Source organism: Halichoerus grypus, chromosome 9 (genome assembly GCF_964656455.1).
Source record: "Halichoerus grypus chromosome 9, mHalGry1.hap1.1, whole genome shotgun sequence".
Classification (NCBI taxonomy): Eukaryota; Metazoa; Chordata; class Mammalia; order Carnivora; family Phocidae; genus Halichoerus; species Halichoerus grypus.
Window position 1 is genome coordinate 35,979,408 of NC_135720.1, and position 17,033 is coordinate 35,996,440.

General features: G+C 36.4%; 1 protein-coding gene across 8 annotated transcripts in view; it reads left to right on the forward strand.

Annotated features, from left to right (window-relative positions):
- The window catches only part of ECHDC1 (ethylmalonyl-CoA decarboxylase 1), a 68,093-nt gene that overhangs the window by 38,509 nt on the left and 12,551 nt on the right, over positions 1–17,033 (forward strand). For 5 of the 8 annotated variants that reach the window (XM_078054770.1, XM_036085485.2, XM_036085486.2 and 2 more), the window contains exon 6: positions 15,722–16,671. The exons of 1 other annotated variant lie outside the window; for it this stretch is intronic. In XM_078054770.1, coding sequence (XP_077910896.1) covers positions 15,722–16,130 — 409 coding nt within the window. In that variant the 3' untranslated portion in view covers positions 16,131–16,671. Of the gene's footprint in view, positions 1–14,224; positions 14,295–15,721; positions 16,672–17,033 lie in introns of those variants that run through there. 2 more of the 8 variants (XR_013441119.1, XM_036085488.2) reach the window with 2 other exon arrangements.

Here is a 17,033-nt window from a genome sequence, read left to right on the forward strand (position 1 = left end):
AGATGAGAGATACGCTGAATACGAATATTCCAAAAAATGAGCTCATGCAGCATTCTAGCTGTCCCCAAACCCTGTAAGCACCAGTTGATCATACACATAATGAATTAATATTTCAGAATAGTTCAGAAACGCTCAGGTCTACTTGGCATATATAGACCCTTATATTAAATTGCATTCAGTGGAGTCATAATTTTCATATAAAACATTCTTAGAGAAAATGACATTTTAAAAACATTTTTAAAAGAAAAACACTAACTTATGAATTCAAAATTGGCATTCCTCAGTGCTCAGAATCTAGTCATTCAAATGTTATGTTTCCCTTGTAGTGATAAAATTGATGTGAGGAAATAAAAAGCTAGAACTGTGATAAAATAATTTGCTTCTAATTTTAATCTATCTTGACTAATTAAAATATTTAGAATGAAATATAAATTAAGAAAACACTTATTTGAGTATTAGTTTTCTATTGCAGCCATAACAAATTGCCACAAATTTAGTAGCTTAAAACAGTATCAGTTTATCTCACAAATGTATAGGTCTGAAGTCTGGCTGGGCTCACTGGTTTCTCTAAACCTGGTCACAAAAGGCCAAAATCAGTATGTTGGCTGGACTGGGCTCTGGAGACTCCGGGAGAAACCACTTCCAGGCTCATCCTGATTACAACTGGCAGATTTCAGTTATATGCACTTGTAGGACTGAGGTCCCTGCTTTCCTTGCTGACTATCAGCTGGGAACCAGTCTTTGCTTCTAGAGAATATCTGCATTCCTTGTCATGTTTTCCGTGTGGCCCCCTACAGCAATGGTGGGTTGAGTTTTTCTCATTTACCTTTCTGCTGCATCTCTGTAACTCCAGCTAGAGAAAGTTCTCAGCTTTTAAGAGCTCATGTGGTTAAATTGGGCTCACTCATATAACCTCCCTAAATTAATGTATGTAATCTTAATTACATCTGCAAAGTCTCTTTTCTTATGTGAAGTACACATGTTGCAACCTTTTTTTTTTTTAAAGATTTATTTATTTTACAGAAAGAGAGTGTGCGAATGGGAGGGGGGCATGGGGCAGAGGGAAAAGGAGAGAGACAGTCTCAAGCAGACTCCCCTCTGAGTGCGGAGCCTGACAGGGGGCTTGATCTCCTGACCCTGAGATCATGACCTGAGCTGGAATCAAGAGTCAGATGCTTAACTGTCTGAGCTACCCAGGCGCCCCTAGTGTTTCCCTTTAAGTAAGAGGCTAGCTTTAGGATTGAGGTTTATATTTGTATATAGATTCATGCTGAAGAATTATCCTTCCGTTCCTATTTTTTCAAGAGTTTTGAGGTATTGAATTTCATTTAAGGACTTTTCACCATTTATGAAGATAAATGGTTGTTCTTCTTAGACCTATTAATATGATTAATTATAATAATTGATTTCTAACATTAATTAAAGTATAAACCCCTTTTACTCAGGGTGTATGATTTCCTTAATATGGTGTTGAAATCTGTTTGATAATATTTAGGGTTTTTACTTTGATATTTGTATTAGTTATCTATTGCTGAGTAATAAACCACCTCAAAACTTAGAGCTTAAAACATAAACATTTATTATTTCTAGGGGTCAGGAATCTATATATGACTTGGTTGGGTGCCTCTGGCTCAGGGTCTCTCATGAGGCTATAATCAAGATGTCAGCCGGGACTCAACTGAGGGAAGATTGATTCAAAGCTCACTCAGTGGCTGTTGGCATGCCTCAGGCCCTCACTGACTATTTGCTGGGAATATCAGTTTCTTGGGCTTGTCTGGGCTTGCCACAGGGCTATTTATAACCTGGAAGCTTGCTTCCCCCAAATTGAAGGTTCTGAGAGAAAGAGAATTGACATAGAAACCCACAATCTTAGAACCTAATCTTGGAAGGGACATCCCATTTCTTTTGCTGTATTGTTTATTAGATGAGAGTTACTAGGTCCAGTCCATACTCAAGGGGAAAAGATCACATGTACAAGGATGTAAACACCAGGGGGCAATGATCACTAGGGGTCATCTTGAAGACTGTCCACTACAGTATACATAAATAAATTGGTCTAATTTTATTTTTTGTGTTATATATAGCAGATTTAGGTATCATTGTTATACTTCACTAAAAAAATTGGGGTGTTTCCTTCATTTTCTATCTCAGAAACAATCTATATGACATCAGAACTACATGTGTAAAGACTTGGTAAACCCTGTGAAACCCTCTGGGTCTGGTACCTTTTTGCTTTTGATAAGTCCACTGGCATTATAATTATTTTGCCCTTATAAGTTCTTTATTGTTTTTGTTTTTTGCTTGGAGGCCCTGAGTTTTCTCTATCTGTAAAGTCTAGTATTTTACTAGGATATGTCTCAGAGTTGATTCTTTAAAGTCACTTTTCCCGGGTACCCAATGAACTCTCAATATTTGTTGTTTCAGTTCCAGTTATTCATATATTACTTATTTGCTTATTTCTCTAACTCCTTTTTCTTTTTTTTTAACCAATTCTCATTCTCTCAGTTGTTTTCCTACTTTTCTTCAGTGCCCTATATTTAATTTTTATTTAAACCTATTCTCGTCTTTTTCTTCTATTTCTTTCTTGAGTTCAGTCAACTCTCATTCACTTTATCTCCCAGCCCCTGTGGTTTTTTTTTTTTTTTGGTGTGTGGGGGGGATGATTTCTACTCCTGATTTTTAAATTTCTGATTCAAGGGGCGCCTGGGTGGCTCAGTCGTTTAAGTGTCCGACTTTTGATTTCCGCTCAGGTCATGATCTCAGGGTTGTGAGATTGAGCCCCGCATGGGGCTCTGTGCTGGGCATGGGGCCTACTTAAGATTCCTTCCCCCTGTGCCCCCCCACCGCTCTCACACCAGTGTGCTGTCTCAAAAAAAAAGCATTTAAATTTCTGATTCAGTATTTTTCTTTTTCATATAAATTATGCTATTTGAAGATATTGAATGCATTTTGGAGTGGTCATTACCAGTTTTTCTTCTATTTCATGGTTTTACATGGGGAGGGAGGTGCTTTTCATCAGCAGAAATGTTTGAATTTACATATTCTGCTTTATTCTTACAGTAGCTTTTTATAGAATTAGCTTGATATTTTCTATTTCTGAGTATTTTGTGGCTAGAATTCCTAATTTGAGAGTGTCAACTTCTCACAGTTTAGTTTTTGAATGGATGCATTAGGAAATGGGAGAGGAGCTAGCATGGCTTGTATCTCTTTTGTTTCTACAGAATCCTTATTCTTCCCCTCTAATTTTTTCTTTTATTTCTCAGAGGGAATCACCCCTTCTCTACTTATCTGGGTCTTTTTTCAGAAGCTGTGCTTATTCAAACTATCAATTTTAGCCTTATTCATTTTCAAGCTCCTTTTCTATAGCCCATGCTGTGGACTACCAAATCCCCAAATTGTACTCAATTTTTTAGAACATAGTTAGTGTTAGATTTTCTCATTCTGGGGGTGATTTTAACTGTACCTCCTCAAAGTCTTCCCTTTCCCTGTCCTGTTTCACATGGATTTTAACTGTACTTCCTCAAAGTCTTCCATTTCCCTGTCCTGTTTTACATGGATTTTAACTGTACTTCCTCAAAGTCTTCCATTCCCTATCCAGTTTTACATGGATGTGTTAAACCTCCTCGTTATCACTTTGTGCCCATTGGCTTGCAGTAGCAGCAGGAAATCATTTTTTAATTTGGTGTTTATTTCTGTACTTAAAGATAATTTCAAGGATGCAGTATTCTCTGTCTCTGAGTAATCCTGTTGGTGTGGCTTTCTTTCACCCCTTGTTAATTTTGTAATTTGGGAGAGGATGTGTGTAAAGATTAGGAATCAATTGGCAGCAATCTTCTAGACCAACCCTTGAAATTTTAGTTTTTAAAACTTAGCAGATTTATCAGTGAAGTTTTCCAAGCATTTAAGAAAGAAATAACATCAATCTTACATACACATTTATTGAATAGAAAAGGAAGTTATACTTCCCAGCTCCTTTAATGAGTATAATGTTTATTCCAAAATCTAGAAATGACATTTTAAGAAAGCAAATTATAGACCAATCCCATAAACATAAATGTAAAAATCCTTAACAAAATATTAACAAATTTAATCTAATGATAAGATGTCATGACTTACGAGGGGCTTACTCCAGAAATTCAAGGTTGGTTTAACATTAGCAAACCAATTAGTGTAATATACCATATTAACAAAAAAGGGAGACAGATCATTACAAGCTGATAGATGCAGAAAAAGCGTTTGACAAAATTCAACATCCATTCATGATAGAAACTCTTAAGACACTAGGAAGGAACTTTCTTAGTCTAATAAAGAACATTTACAAAAATCCTACAGCAAACATCTCATAATGATAAAAATAGTGAAAGCTTTCCCTCTGACATCAGGAACAAGGAGAGTACTATCACCACTTCTGGTCATAATTATACTAGATATCCTAGACAGTTCAGTAAGGCAAGATTAAAGAAGTTACAAGGATTGGATTATAAGAAATCTTATTATTCACATATGACATCATTGTGATCCAAAAGAATATACATAGCTAATCTTTTAGAATTAATAAGTGAATTTTGTAAGTTTGCTGGCTGCGAGGTTAATAAAAGTCAATAGCATTTCTATATGCCAGCAGCAAACAAATAAATAACAAAATTTAAAAAACAATACCATTCAGAGCAGCATTAGGAAAAAAAAAACCTAACACCTAGGAACAAATCAAAAGGTATGTCAGAATTTTACATTGAAAGCTGGAAAACAATACTGAGAGAAATTAAAGAATGCCTAAATAAATGGTGAAATAGAAATATACCATGTCCATGGAATAAAAGACTCAATTATTGTAAAGATTGACCTCTCCCCCAGAATAATCCAGAGTCAAGGTAGTGCCAATGAAAATCACAGCAAGTTGGTGTGTGTTTGTGTGTGTGTGTGTGTGTGTGTGTGTGTGTGAGTGAACAGTCTCAAAATTCATATGGAAATGCAGAGTACCAAGAACTAAGGAAGTCACAAAGAACAATGTTAGAAGGCTTATACTACCAGATAGCAAACCTGTTATAAAACTAATTTAAACAGATGCTTTTTATACATACAAGGGTAGAAAAACTGACCAGTAGAGTTCAGAAACAGATCCAAAATATATGGTTATTTAATCTAAGACAAATGTGACACTGTTAGTGCATTAGGAAAGAATGGGCTCTTTAGTAAGTGTATGTAAATGTGTAAAATCCATTCAAGATGAATTGCAGATATAAAAGTGAAAGGTAAAACAGTGAAGCTGTCTGAAAGAAAACAGGAGAATATCTTTGTGGTCTTAAAATAGTCAAAGATTTCTAAAACAGGACACAATAATCACTAACCATAAAGAAAAAGATTGATAAATTAGACCATATAACATTAATAACTTCTATCAAAAACATAACTAAAAGAATGAAAATTCAACTTGCAGAGGGAGAGAAGATTATCTCAATATTTATATCTGACGAAAGACATAGTTAGAATATATAAAGAACTCCTTCAAAGCAATAAGACAGACAACCCAGTTAAAATAAAGGGGCAGAAAACTCTAACTTTTCAGAGGATATCTGAATGGCCAAAAAAAAAAAAAAAAGTTAAAAAGCACTGAATTTCATTAGCCATTAAGGAAATGGGAATTAAAATCACACCTTTTTATTACACTCCCACAAGAAAAGCTAAGATGAAAAAGATAGAATATATCAAGTTTTAGCAAGGGTGTGAAGCAACTGCAGCTTTCAGAAAGTACTAATGGGCGTGTAAGTTGGTACAGTGGAAAATGCCCAGTATCTACTAACGTAGAATGTCACATACCCTAAGACACAGTAATTCTATTCCTATGTGTCTGTGGTTGACAGAAAATGGCCTTCCAAGTCCTAGAACCTGTGAACATGTTACGTTATATGGCAAGGGGGAATTAGGTTGCATATGGATGTAAGGTTGCTACTCAGCTGACTTTAGAACAGGGGGATTATCCTGGTGGGTAGACCCAGTGTAAGCACAAGGGTCCTAAAATGCTATAAAGGGACACTGAAAAGTTCAGAGTCAGAAAAGGAGGGTTAGTGATAGAAGCAAGATCAGAATTGATGAGTATGAGAAGAATGTAACCCATCAGTGCAGGCTTTGAAGATGGAGGAGTGTGGCCATGGGCCAAGAATTGTGGTCAGGCTTTAGAAACTGGAAAAGGTAGGGAAATGGACTCCCCTGGAGCCTCCAGAAAGGAATGCAGCCCTACTGAAATCTTGATTTTAAACTAGTGAGTCTTTTGTTGGACCTTGTAACCTACAAAAAACTGTAATAGAAAGCAGGAGGCATCACAGTTCTGGACTTCAGACTGTATTCATCAAGACAGTATGGTACTGGCACAAAAACAGACACATAGATCAATGGAACAGAATAGAGAACCCAGAAATGGACCCTCAGCTCTATGGTTAACTAATCTTCGACAAAGCAGGAAAGGATATCCAATGGGAAAAGAACAGTCTCTTCAACAAATGGTATTGGGAAAATTGGACAGCCACATGCAGAAGAATGAAACTGGACCACTTTCTTAGACCATACACAAAAATAAATTCAAAATGGATGAAAGACCTAAATGTGAGACAGGAATCCATCAAAATCCTTGAGAACACAGGCAGCAACCTCTTTGACCTCAGCTGCAGCAACTTCTTGCTAGACACGTCTCCAAAGGCAAGGGAAACAAAAGCAAAAATGAACTATTGGGACTTAATCAGGATAAAAAGCTTTTGCACAGCAAAGGAAACAATAAAACTATAAGGAATGGGAGAAGATATTCGCAAATGACACATTAGTTAAAGGGCTAGTATCCAAGATCTATAAAGAACTTATCAAACCCCACACCCAAAAAACAAAAAATCCAGTCAAGAAATGGGCAGAAGACATGAACAGACATTTCTGCAAAGAAGACATCCAAATGGCCAACAGACATATGAAAAAATGCTCCACATCACTTGGCATCAGGGAAATACAAATCAAAACCACAATGAGATACCACCTCACACCAGTCATAATGGCTAAAATTAACAAGTCAGGAAACAACAGGTGTTAGTGAGGTTGCAGAGAAAGGGAAACCTTCTCTTGCACTGCTGGTGGGAATGCAAGCTGTGCAGCCACTCTAGAAAACATTATGGAGGTTCCTCAAAATGTTAAAAGTAGAACTACCCTGCGACCCAGCAATTGTATTACTTGGTATTTCTCCAAGGGATATACAAAGTGATTTGAAGGGGCAGATACACCCCAGTGTTTAGAGGAGTAATGTCCACAATAGCCAAAATATGGAAAGAGCCTGGATGTCCATCGACAGATGAATGGATAAAGAAGATGTGGGAGGTGGTATGTATATGTGTGTGTATGTATATACATATATATATATATATCATATATATATGATATATATAATGGAATATTACCGAACCATCAAAAAGAATGAAATCTTGCCATTTGCAATGATGTGGATGGAACTAGAGGATATTATGCTAAGCGAAATAAGTCAGTCCAAGAAAGACAAATACCATATGATTTCACTCATATGTGGAACTTAAGAAACAAAACAGATGAACATAGGGGAAGGGAAGGAAAAATAAAATAAGATAAAAACAAAGAGGGAGGCAAATTATAAGAGACTCTTAGCTCTAGGAAAAAAACTGAGGGTTGCTAAAGGGGAGGGGTGTATGCGGATGGGGTAATTTGGGGTAATTGGGTGATGGGCATTAAGGAGAGCACTTGATGTAATGCACACTGGGTATTATATGCAACAGATGAATCACTAAATTCTACCCCTGAAACTAATAACACATTATATGTTAACTAAATTGAATTTAATTAATTAAAAAAAACCCTAATATAGTATAAATCCAATAGAAATGCATACAGATGTTCATCTACAAACAGGTCCTAGAATGTTCATAGTGGCACCATTCATAATAGCCAAAACCAGGAAATAACCCTAAAGGTCCTTCAACAGTGGAAGTGATAAATCAGAGTAGACAGGGTTAATTGAATTATCTTAATGGTTCATGTCATCATACTATGATAGTCTGATGAATTCATTTTCAATATAGAAATTTACCTGCCAAATATGGAACAATTTAAGACCAGTGTTGGCAGTCAGGGTACACTGTCTTTTGTGATACTGGACATAAAACTGAAATATTATTACTTCATGCAGAAGTTTACTATTTGATTATAGAATATTTATTAAAAGTTAAATCATGCATGGAAATGATTCTCACTAACTTCAGGATATTAGCTGCCACTGGAGAGAGAAAGAAGTCAGGAAGAGAAGGAAAAGGGATGAGAATAGAGTTCAGAAATAAATGTGGCAAAATATTAACATTTGTAAAATCTGGGTAGTGGGTATGTGAGTATGTTATTTTCTGGGTATTTGAAATATTTTGTAATTAGGAAAGTTCTTAGCAGAATACATTAATTCCACCAACTATGATACATACCTTTTTTCACATTCAGTCAGGCCTTAATTAGATTTCTATACCCGTGTTATTCTTAAAAGTAACAGCACAGCAAGGGACCAATCATGCCTTTATATTCTGTCTTGTTTGGGGTTCTGGAACTATGCAGGTCTAGGGTCTACACTTAACGAAATCTGGATTCCTCAACAGGTGTTAAGAGTGCTTTTAACATTCACCTAAGAGTAATAATGCTATAGTTCCAGCAAATACTCATTTTTTCTTCCTAATGGAGATTGTTTTCCCCATGAAGTCTTTACTTACTAACAACTAAAACAACAGAACAAAAAGAATCCTTGAATAGTTAGCCAGGAGTTATCTAGAAGGTGAAAGGTGAAAGGGGGTGATGGTGGTAGTGGGAGCTAGCTGCTGTAGTGCAGGAAAATTGACAGCACCGTGGAGTGAAAGGAAAATCAAGCCTAGGTACTTCCATTATGCTTTTAGGTGGTCTGGTAGACAGCACAATGGCCCCCCAAAGATGTCTGCTCACATTCTGTTCTTCCTCAGAACTTGTTATAAGTTGACCCTGGAACAGCACAGGTTTATACTACATGGGTCTACTTATCCCCGGACTTTTTACAGTACTGTAAATGTATTTACTCTTCCTTACGGTTTTCTAAATATTTTCTTGTCTCTAGCTTACTTTTTTGTAAAAATATAGTATATAATACATATACAAAATATGTGTTAATCAGCTATGTTGGGGGGAACCCCCTATGCATGGGGTCAGTGCCCCTAACGCCCATGTTGTTCAAGGGTCAACTGTATTAACTTTTGGCAAAAGGGATCTTGCCAGTGTAATTAAGGTTCTGAAGTTGAAAACGGGGAGATCATCCTGGATTATCTGGGTGGACCCAATCTAATCACATGAGCCTTTAAGAAATAAAGACATGAGGCAGAATGGGAAGTGAGAGAGATTAGAGGCGTGAGGCTTCCGGGATGGAGAAAGGGACCTCAAACTAAGGAATGCAGGTGGCCTTTAGAAGATGACAACCCCCCAGTTGAAAGCCAGCACAGAAACAGGGACCTCAGTTGTAAAATCGCATGGAACTTAATTCTGCCAACAATCTGAAAAAGTTTGGAAGTGGATTGATCTCTGGAGATCCCAGAAAGGAAAGCAGTTTTGCAGTATATTTAAATATACTTGAAAACATGAATTTAATAAGCATAAAATATTCCATCAGTATGGATGTACTAAAGTATCCTCCTTTGGTTGTTTCCAGTTTTTCTCTATTATGATTAATGCTGTGGATAACTACCTTATATAAGACTTTACTACATTTCCGATTATTTCTTTAGAATAAATCTTGTAAGTAGTTCAAGTACTTAATCAAAGGATATGAAAATGTTCAAAGTTTTTCATACATAATGCCAAGTTATCCTTCAGGAAAGATTCTGCCACTTTATATTAATACCAGCAGTAGATGGGTATCTATTTGATAGCATCCTGTCTTTTAATGAGTATAATCTTTTAAAGCCGCTTTTCTAATTTTGATAACCAAAAATTAAATTTTAATTTGCATTTTTAAGGTTTTTGGTAACGTATAAATTTTCATGTTCATTGGTGTGTGTGTGTGTGTGTGTGTGTGTGAATTGTTTGCATTTTCTTTTCCTGTTTTTCTTTGGAAGATCAAGGATTTAGCTCTTTATACACAGGATGAAAAACACATTTTTATTCCTCCCATCAGCCGTATGAAATAAAATTCTCAACTATGCAATTTAGAGTCTGCCTGTCTAATTTGTTTCCATTCTTTAACACTGTTTTCATGAATCTGAATAATAACCTTGAGCCCCAGGTATTAGCGTTTCCAGCTGCTACCCATTAGTCCAAGGTATATTGCAAAGAAAGGGAGCTGTAAGCATGCTTATCCCAAGGGAGCTACTGTAGGTAGCCCTTTTCTTAAAATATGAACTTTATTTATAAATAAAATGCAGAATATCTATATATAAAACATACACTTGCACAGCCAAATGTGCATGCTTGTGTGTGCGCACACATAGACACAGACACACACACACACACACACACACATATCCCAGATCTCAGAGTAATTAAAAAGCAAATTTCATTTCTGATATGGTAGTGCCTGTTCTCTGAATATGAGCTGTCCACCTCAGGAAAGCAATCACATTGCCTATGTTGGCTTGTTTTGCAGTTACCACCATATTATGTGGAAATTCTTACTTTAGATCCTCTAATATCAAAAAAATTCACCTCTGAGCAGGCTTACTAACTGAATATTAAAATCAGAGTTGGTATCCCAAAACATTTTCCCATCTGCTCTTCCCTCATTCTACCATCACCCCCTTCCATACACAAATACAAAAGTTCACTCATTCAACCATCTACTTCCTTACTCAGGCAGTCTCTGTATAGAATAAATGGAGCCTCATGAGGCCAATCACTTAAGAGTAGGAAATCTACTCTCAGAGTAGATTATGGGGAGATTATGGAGAGAATCTGTCGGTTCTTGCCTTCTCTTTTTCATAATTTGTCGTGGGGTGCGATGTCACGTAGAAAGCAGGGAGAAGGTGCCAGGAAAGTACATGTGCAAACAAGTCAGTGCTAATGTTCGAGCATGATTTAAAAGCATTGTTTGTGATCAGAGGTGCTCTTGCTAATTATATACTTTTTATATAACATATTTCCTCATGTCACCACAATTTGTTTTGTCATCTTTGGCTCTTAACATGTACTGTAAAAGGACTAGCAGTTTCTGGCCGTAGACTAAAATTTATTTAAATCGATTCCAAACTTTAGGTTTATGACAGTGTATTACTTAATTTGTAACATGAATGCTTTCTTTAAAATTTAAAAATATTTATGCTTGTACTTATATTACATAATATTCCTTAAGTTAATCTTAGATATATGTCTATTTTTTTTTTATTAAATCAACTTGGGATCTTTTGTTTCAGCCTTATCTATAGAACACAGTATTATTTCTACCTTTACCTGTAAATAAGAATTGTATATATTCTGTAGTCTCTGTTAACAGATATTGAGGAAGGATAGTATACCATCATTTATTGGGCTCCCAGTGTAAGTATAGTTCTTTTACTTTCAGTACTTTAAGGATCAAGTCATTTTAGTCCAGGAAACAACTTTTTAGGCAGACGCCCAACGACTGAGCCACTCACATGCCCCAGTCCAGGAAATAACTTTATACTACTTTCCTAGCAGAAACACCACTGTTACTTGTAGTGACCCACCTATCAATGCAACCAACTTCATACAAGCTAGTATACATAGTTTAATGGGTGTCAGGCACTGTGAGGCTACAAAATGTATACAACTTTTATATTCCAAATAAAAGTATAATACTGTGCTCTACTGTGGATGTGGCTGAGGCAGATATCACAGACTTTTTTTTCTTAAACATACACAGATGCAACCCTCTAAGATTCCTTCTACTTAAACAAATTGTGGCAAATATATTCTAAGCACCTTTCATATTTTAACTCATTTAATATTCATAATTCTGTGGCATCAGTGCTATTACATCTATTTTATAAACAAGCATACTGAAGCCCAGGGATGTTAAGTAGTTTAATCTTCCTCATCCCCTTTATACCGTGTGTCTTTTTCTTTGCTGTATTTTCCTGGGTGTGGTGCGCAGCCAGTCCAGCGGCAGAGCCAGGCAGTCCGGTTCAAGTCTGTCTTATTTACAGTATGTCTCCCAACATAATTATTGGTTTCTCAATTCTTTATTAACCGAGTTCACTAAAAGTACTTTTACTTAAAAATAAAAAATTTTAAAAACTTTTTTTTTTTAAGATTTTATTTGTTTGACAGAGAGAGACACAGCGAGAGAGGGAACACAAGCAGGGGGAGTGGGAGAGGGAGAAGCAGGCTTCCCGCCGAGCAGGGAGCCCAATGCGGGGCTCATGACCCGAGCCGAACACAGACGCCTAACGACTGAGCCACCCCAAAAAACCTTTTCTAACTTTTACTAAAATATTTACTTTTTAAGCAAAACATGATAATTGTTTTAAAATTGTTTTTCTTGGGGGCGCCTCAGTGGCTCAGTCGGTTGAGTCCGACTCTTGGTTTCGGCTCAGGTCATGATCCCCAGGTTGTAAGATCAAGTCCGGCCTCAGGCTCCACGCTCATCAGGGAGTCCGCTTGAGATTCTCTCTCTCTCTCTCTCCCTCTGCCTTTGCCCCTCCCCCCGCTTGCATGAGCATGCTCTAACATTTAAAATCTTTAAAAAGTTTTTCTTGAATACATTTGTTCAAAGACCTGCAACTTATAGCTAACTTATTAGAAAGTACTAGCACACCGAACAGTCCTTTGAGGTATCATCACTGACTTTGCAACACCTGTCGAAGGTGATACTTTTTCTTACTACGGGTAGTTTACTGTTGCATCCACACAGTAATGAGGAGTGTATCGATACTTGATTAATTTCCTCATCCCCTGTCTACCAAGGTGTCACAGATTTCAAACATTGCCAATAATAATTATACTGATAAGGAGAAGATACTTGTAATTCTTTTACTTGTCAAAATAAGGGAGTTTAATATTTTATAAATTGAGTTTGCTGTTAAATCTTCAGAATTTTAAGATTTAGGTCTTCCAGTTTTCTGTATAACCACTTGCAATAAATTACATTACAGGTGGTACACCTGCATCTAAATTCTAGAAGTAATTAGTGTGTAATCCTGGAAGGTCTATCAGGAAGCTGTTTCTATTTTTGGATGTTGGACATTTTCTTTGTAGATTATGGTTATCAACATTTAAAATTTTATATTTAAATTTTAATTTTTAGATTAATAGAGTTTTGTGAAAGGTTACCATCTGAATGTTCCATATTTCTCTCATTGTTAGAGTAAACTACCTTGTGTTCTTTTGTCATTAATAAATTTTTCGGTAGTATTTGCTAATGTATATTAAATGTGTATCAGTACATAAACACACCTTAGGGATGATATGTAAAAAATGGATGTCAGAGTTTGATCACAACAGGTAGTTTTTACAAAGATTTCCTCAAGATATGTTAGAGTTGTAAAAGATGATTCCAAAAAGCATACTTGACCTTGTAAAATATGGCAGAGGAAAAAAAATACATGGTATAGAAATATTCTTCCCTAGAAGCAGAGAATTCCAAATATCAGTGTGCTTACATAGATAATAACTTTTGTTGTCATAAGCTCATCTACACTGTCCCCACATCTTGGGCTTTAACCAGCTTTTAAATGTTCAGCAGATTCTAAGTGAATGTACTTCTGACATATCCTTTTCTGTATTGTAGGCATAGCTCTGAGCCAACATCAGCTGTCGATTCTAGGGTATAATTTAGAACTGTGACACACTCAATTTATGCTGTGAAAACTTTTATAGAATTGTTTTCAGTATTAACGGTATTCCTATCTCCAAGACTATTGGACATTTCTGTAATTTCTATTCCACTTTAATTTTTGACATTGTTTTCTGTTTATTATAACAAGGCAGTACTCCTCTCACAATTTTGGGCTAGATTCGATTCTTAGGAGATTTGTTCTTTCTTCCTTCCCACTTAAATTTATTGAAAACTACTATTTTCATGGCTATTTGCCTCTAAAAGCAATTGTTCATAATTGAGGCAGATTTTCCCTTGTAGGAGTTCACAGCTGTGAAGAGAAAGTTCTCTTTCCCAGTGGGTTAATAAATAGGCTTTTGTGAGAATTTACTGGAATATTTTTCCTGATTAAAGAGTCAAAGACTAAGAGTCTGTTGTTCTTGGTGCTAATAGAACCAAAACACCTGCAGCTGAGCATTTACACTTTGGAAAGCAGAACTAACATAAGGCCTTCTTTTGCACAGTGAGTAGTTTGACAGCTACATTTTTTCTTAAAAAAATTAAAATTCAGACATGACCTTTGTTCCAAATTAGAGGTTTTAACAGTGAAACCTCATGCAGTCAAAATAAAATTCATAGGCAGTATTTCCTACACAGGATAGCTTTGTGCATTCTGTTAATGGTGTAATGGATATTTAACTGGCAAATATGAAGCCTTTTACTATGTCCACTGATTTATGTTAACACTCCCCTTTCTTGTTCCACTTTGCTTCTAAATCACCCTACTCATAAAAACCTTGCTTTGGAAAAATGCATCCCTGCTATAGGCAATCATTATTGTTAGTCCAACCCATGCCACTGTCCGCTTTCTTAATGGCATCCCAGTTTCCGTCTTAGTCTCGCTGTTAGGTGTACTGTGAGGGGAGCACGCATAATAAGCTAACCTTCCTGGGTTTAAGTTCTGGCTCTGCCATAGTGGCATGGCCTTGAGTGAGCGATTTATTTAGTCTCTGTGGCTTCAGTTTCCCTCTGTAAAATGGCGAATTACTATACCTCCTCATATGCTTGTTCTGAGGACTAGTTAACATTAGTTAATACCCCCAACACACATCTCCTCATTCTCTAGTCCCTTGCCCCATTTTCTTTTTTTCTTTTTTTTTAAAGATTTTATTTATTTGACAGAGACAGCGAGAGAGGGAACACAAGCAGGGGGAGTGGGAGAGGGAGAAGCAGGCTTCCCGCCGAGCAGGGAGCCCGATGCAGGGCTCCATCCCAGGACTCTGGGATCATGACCTGAGCCGAAGGCAGACGCTTAACGACTGAGCCACCCAGGCACCCCCCCATTTTTTCTATAGCACTTATCACCACTGGTCCTATATTGTTCAGTGTCTTTTTCTCCTATCAGGAATGTCAACTGAGCTCAGGGTTTTATTTTGGTCATTCCTGTAGTCCCACACCTAGACAACCTGGCATAGGTAGAGCTTAGTAAGTATTTGCTTGAAGACTGTATAGATGCTGGGTTACGAACCAATTTTTTCCTGACAACTATTGACTTTAACTTTACTATGCGTTTTTTTTTTTCTCTACAGTATGACCCTAACATTTCCTACTCCCGTATTTTCACTCAATCCAGATTTTCTAATTAGGCCACTACTCACTTTAGAAAGATAATTTGGGCTTCTAGAAATAAACATAAAAACTAAATTGTTTGCCAAAGCAAAGGATAAACAAGCACAATAAAAATGCTGATATTGTTTTCAAAGGCAAATATTAAGGACTGTGTAGTAAACTGAATTGTATACTTAGCCAGATTCTTTGAACTTTCAGGTTTTAATGTAACAAATCTACCTATAAAGATCTATGGAGATTTCAGATTAGATAATGAGTAGTACTTTATGACTAAAGCACATATACTTAGTTAGATGAAGTTTTTTCTTTTCTCTTTTGCAGATTAATGACTGCCGACAGTGAGATCAGATTTGTCCACAAAGAGATGGGTATAATACCAAGCTGGGGCGGTACTACCCGACTAGTTGACATCATTGGCAGTAGGCAGGCTCTCAAAGTGTTAAGTGGGGCCCTCAAACTGGATTCAAAAAAAGCTTTAAACATAGGAATGGTTGAAGAGGTCTTGCAGTCTTCAGATGAAACTGCATGTCTGGGAGAGGCACAAGAGTGGCTAAAGCAGTTTATCAGAGGGCCACCGGAAGTAATTAGAGCTTTGAAAAGATCTGTTTCTTCAGGCAAAGAGCTTTGTTTAGAGGAAGCATTACAGACTGAAAAAGATCTTGTAGGAACAGTTTGGGGTGGACCTGCAAATAAAGAGGCTATTGCTAGGAAAGGAAAATTTAATAAATAGTTTTAAAAAAATACAATGTGTAAAACTCCAATGATTAACCTTTATAAAAGTTAAATGCCAGAATTACTTTGAAGGTTACACTAGTATTTGTTTTTAATTGTTTTTTGAATAGCTGAACTCATATTATCAAGTAATCTGAAACATTTAGCTAAAATATGCAACACTTTTGGCTTAAAAGTTATCAATCCCCACAGTAGTTCTTACCCTATAACCAACCCCAATTTTTAAAAGGAAAAACCTTTCCACAAAACCTATTCCTGGGTTGTTGTCTTACCTGGAAATAATTTACAAAAATAACTTAATGAAACTTGCACTAAAGAACAAAAATGGAGAGGGGTCACGGACAAGATAAGAAAAGGTATGATCAATCATTTTCTTCTGCTCTAAGCAGCTGGGGGGTAGATTTGGGGAGGGGGCGCCTGGCTGGGTCAGTTGGTATGGAGCATGTGACTCTTGATCTTGGGGTTGTGAGTTCAAGCCTCACACTGGATGTAGAGATTACTTAAAAATAAATGAAAAATAAAAAATCTTTAAAAAAGAATTGGTGAATGGCTCTTCTTTTATTCCTTTATTTTTTTATGGTTCTTTTGAATAAAAATGCTTCCCACCTTACCTTCCTACAAATTTGGTCTTATTTGATATTTTAATAGTTTTCTTTACTCTCTACTAAACAATAGCCATCATGTGGAAAGTCTACTGACTCTACAAAATTGGCCATTATGTGTGTGCCCTGGGATTTCCAAACTAGTAGTAAGTACTACTTTACTACTGTTTACATAGTAATAAAATTTAACTTTACATCAAAACTTCCTAAGATGTCAGAGGGACTCATGAAGCATCCTGTAACATTTGCATATGTTAAAGTAGCTAACCTTTCTTTTCCGTAACTAGCTATATTTTAAA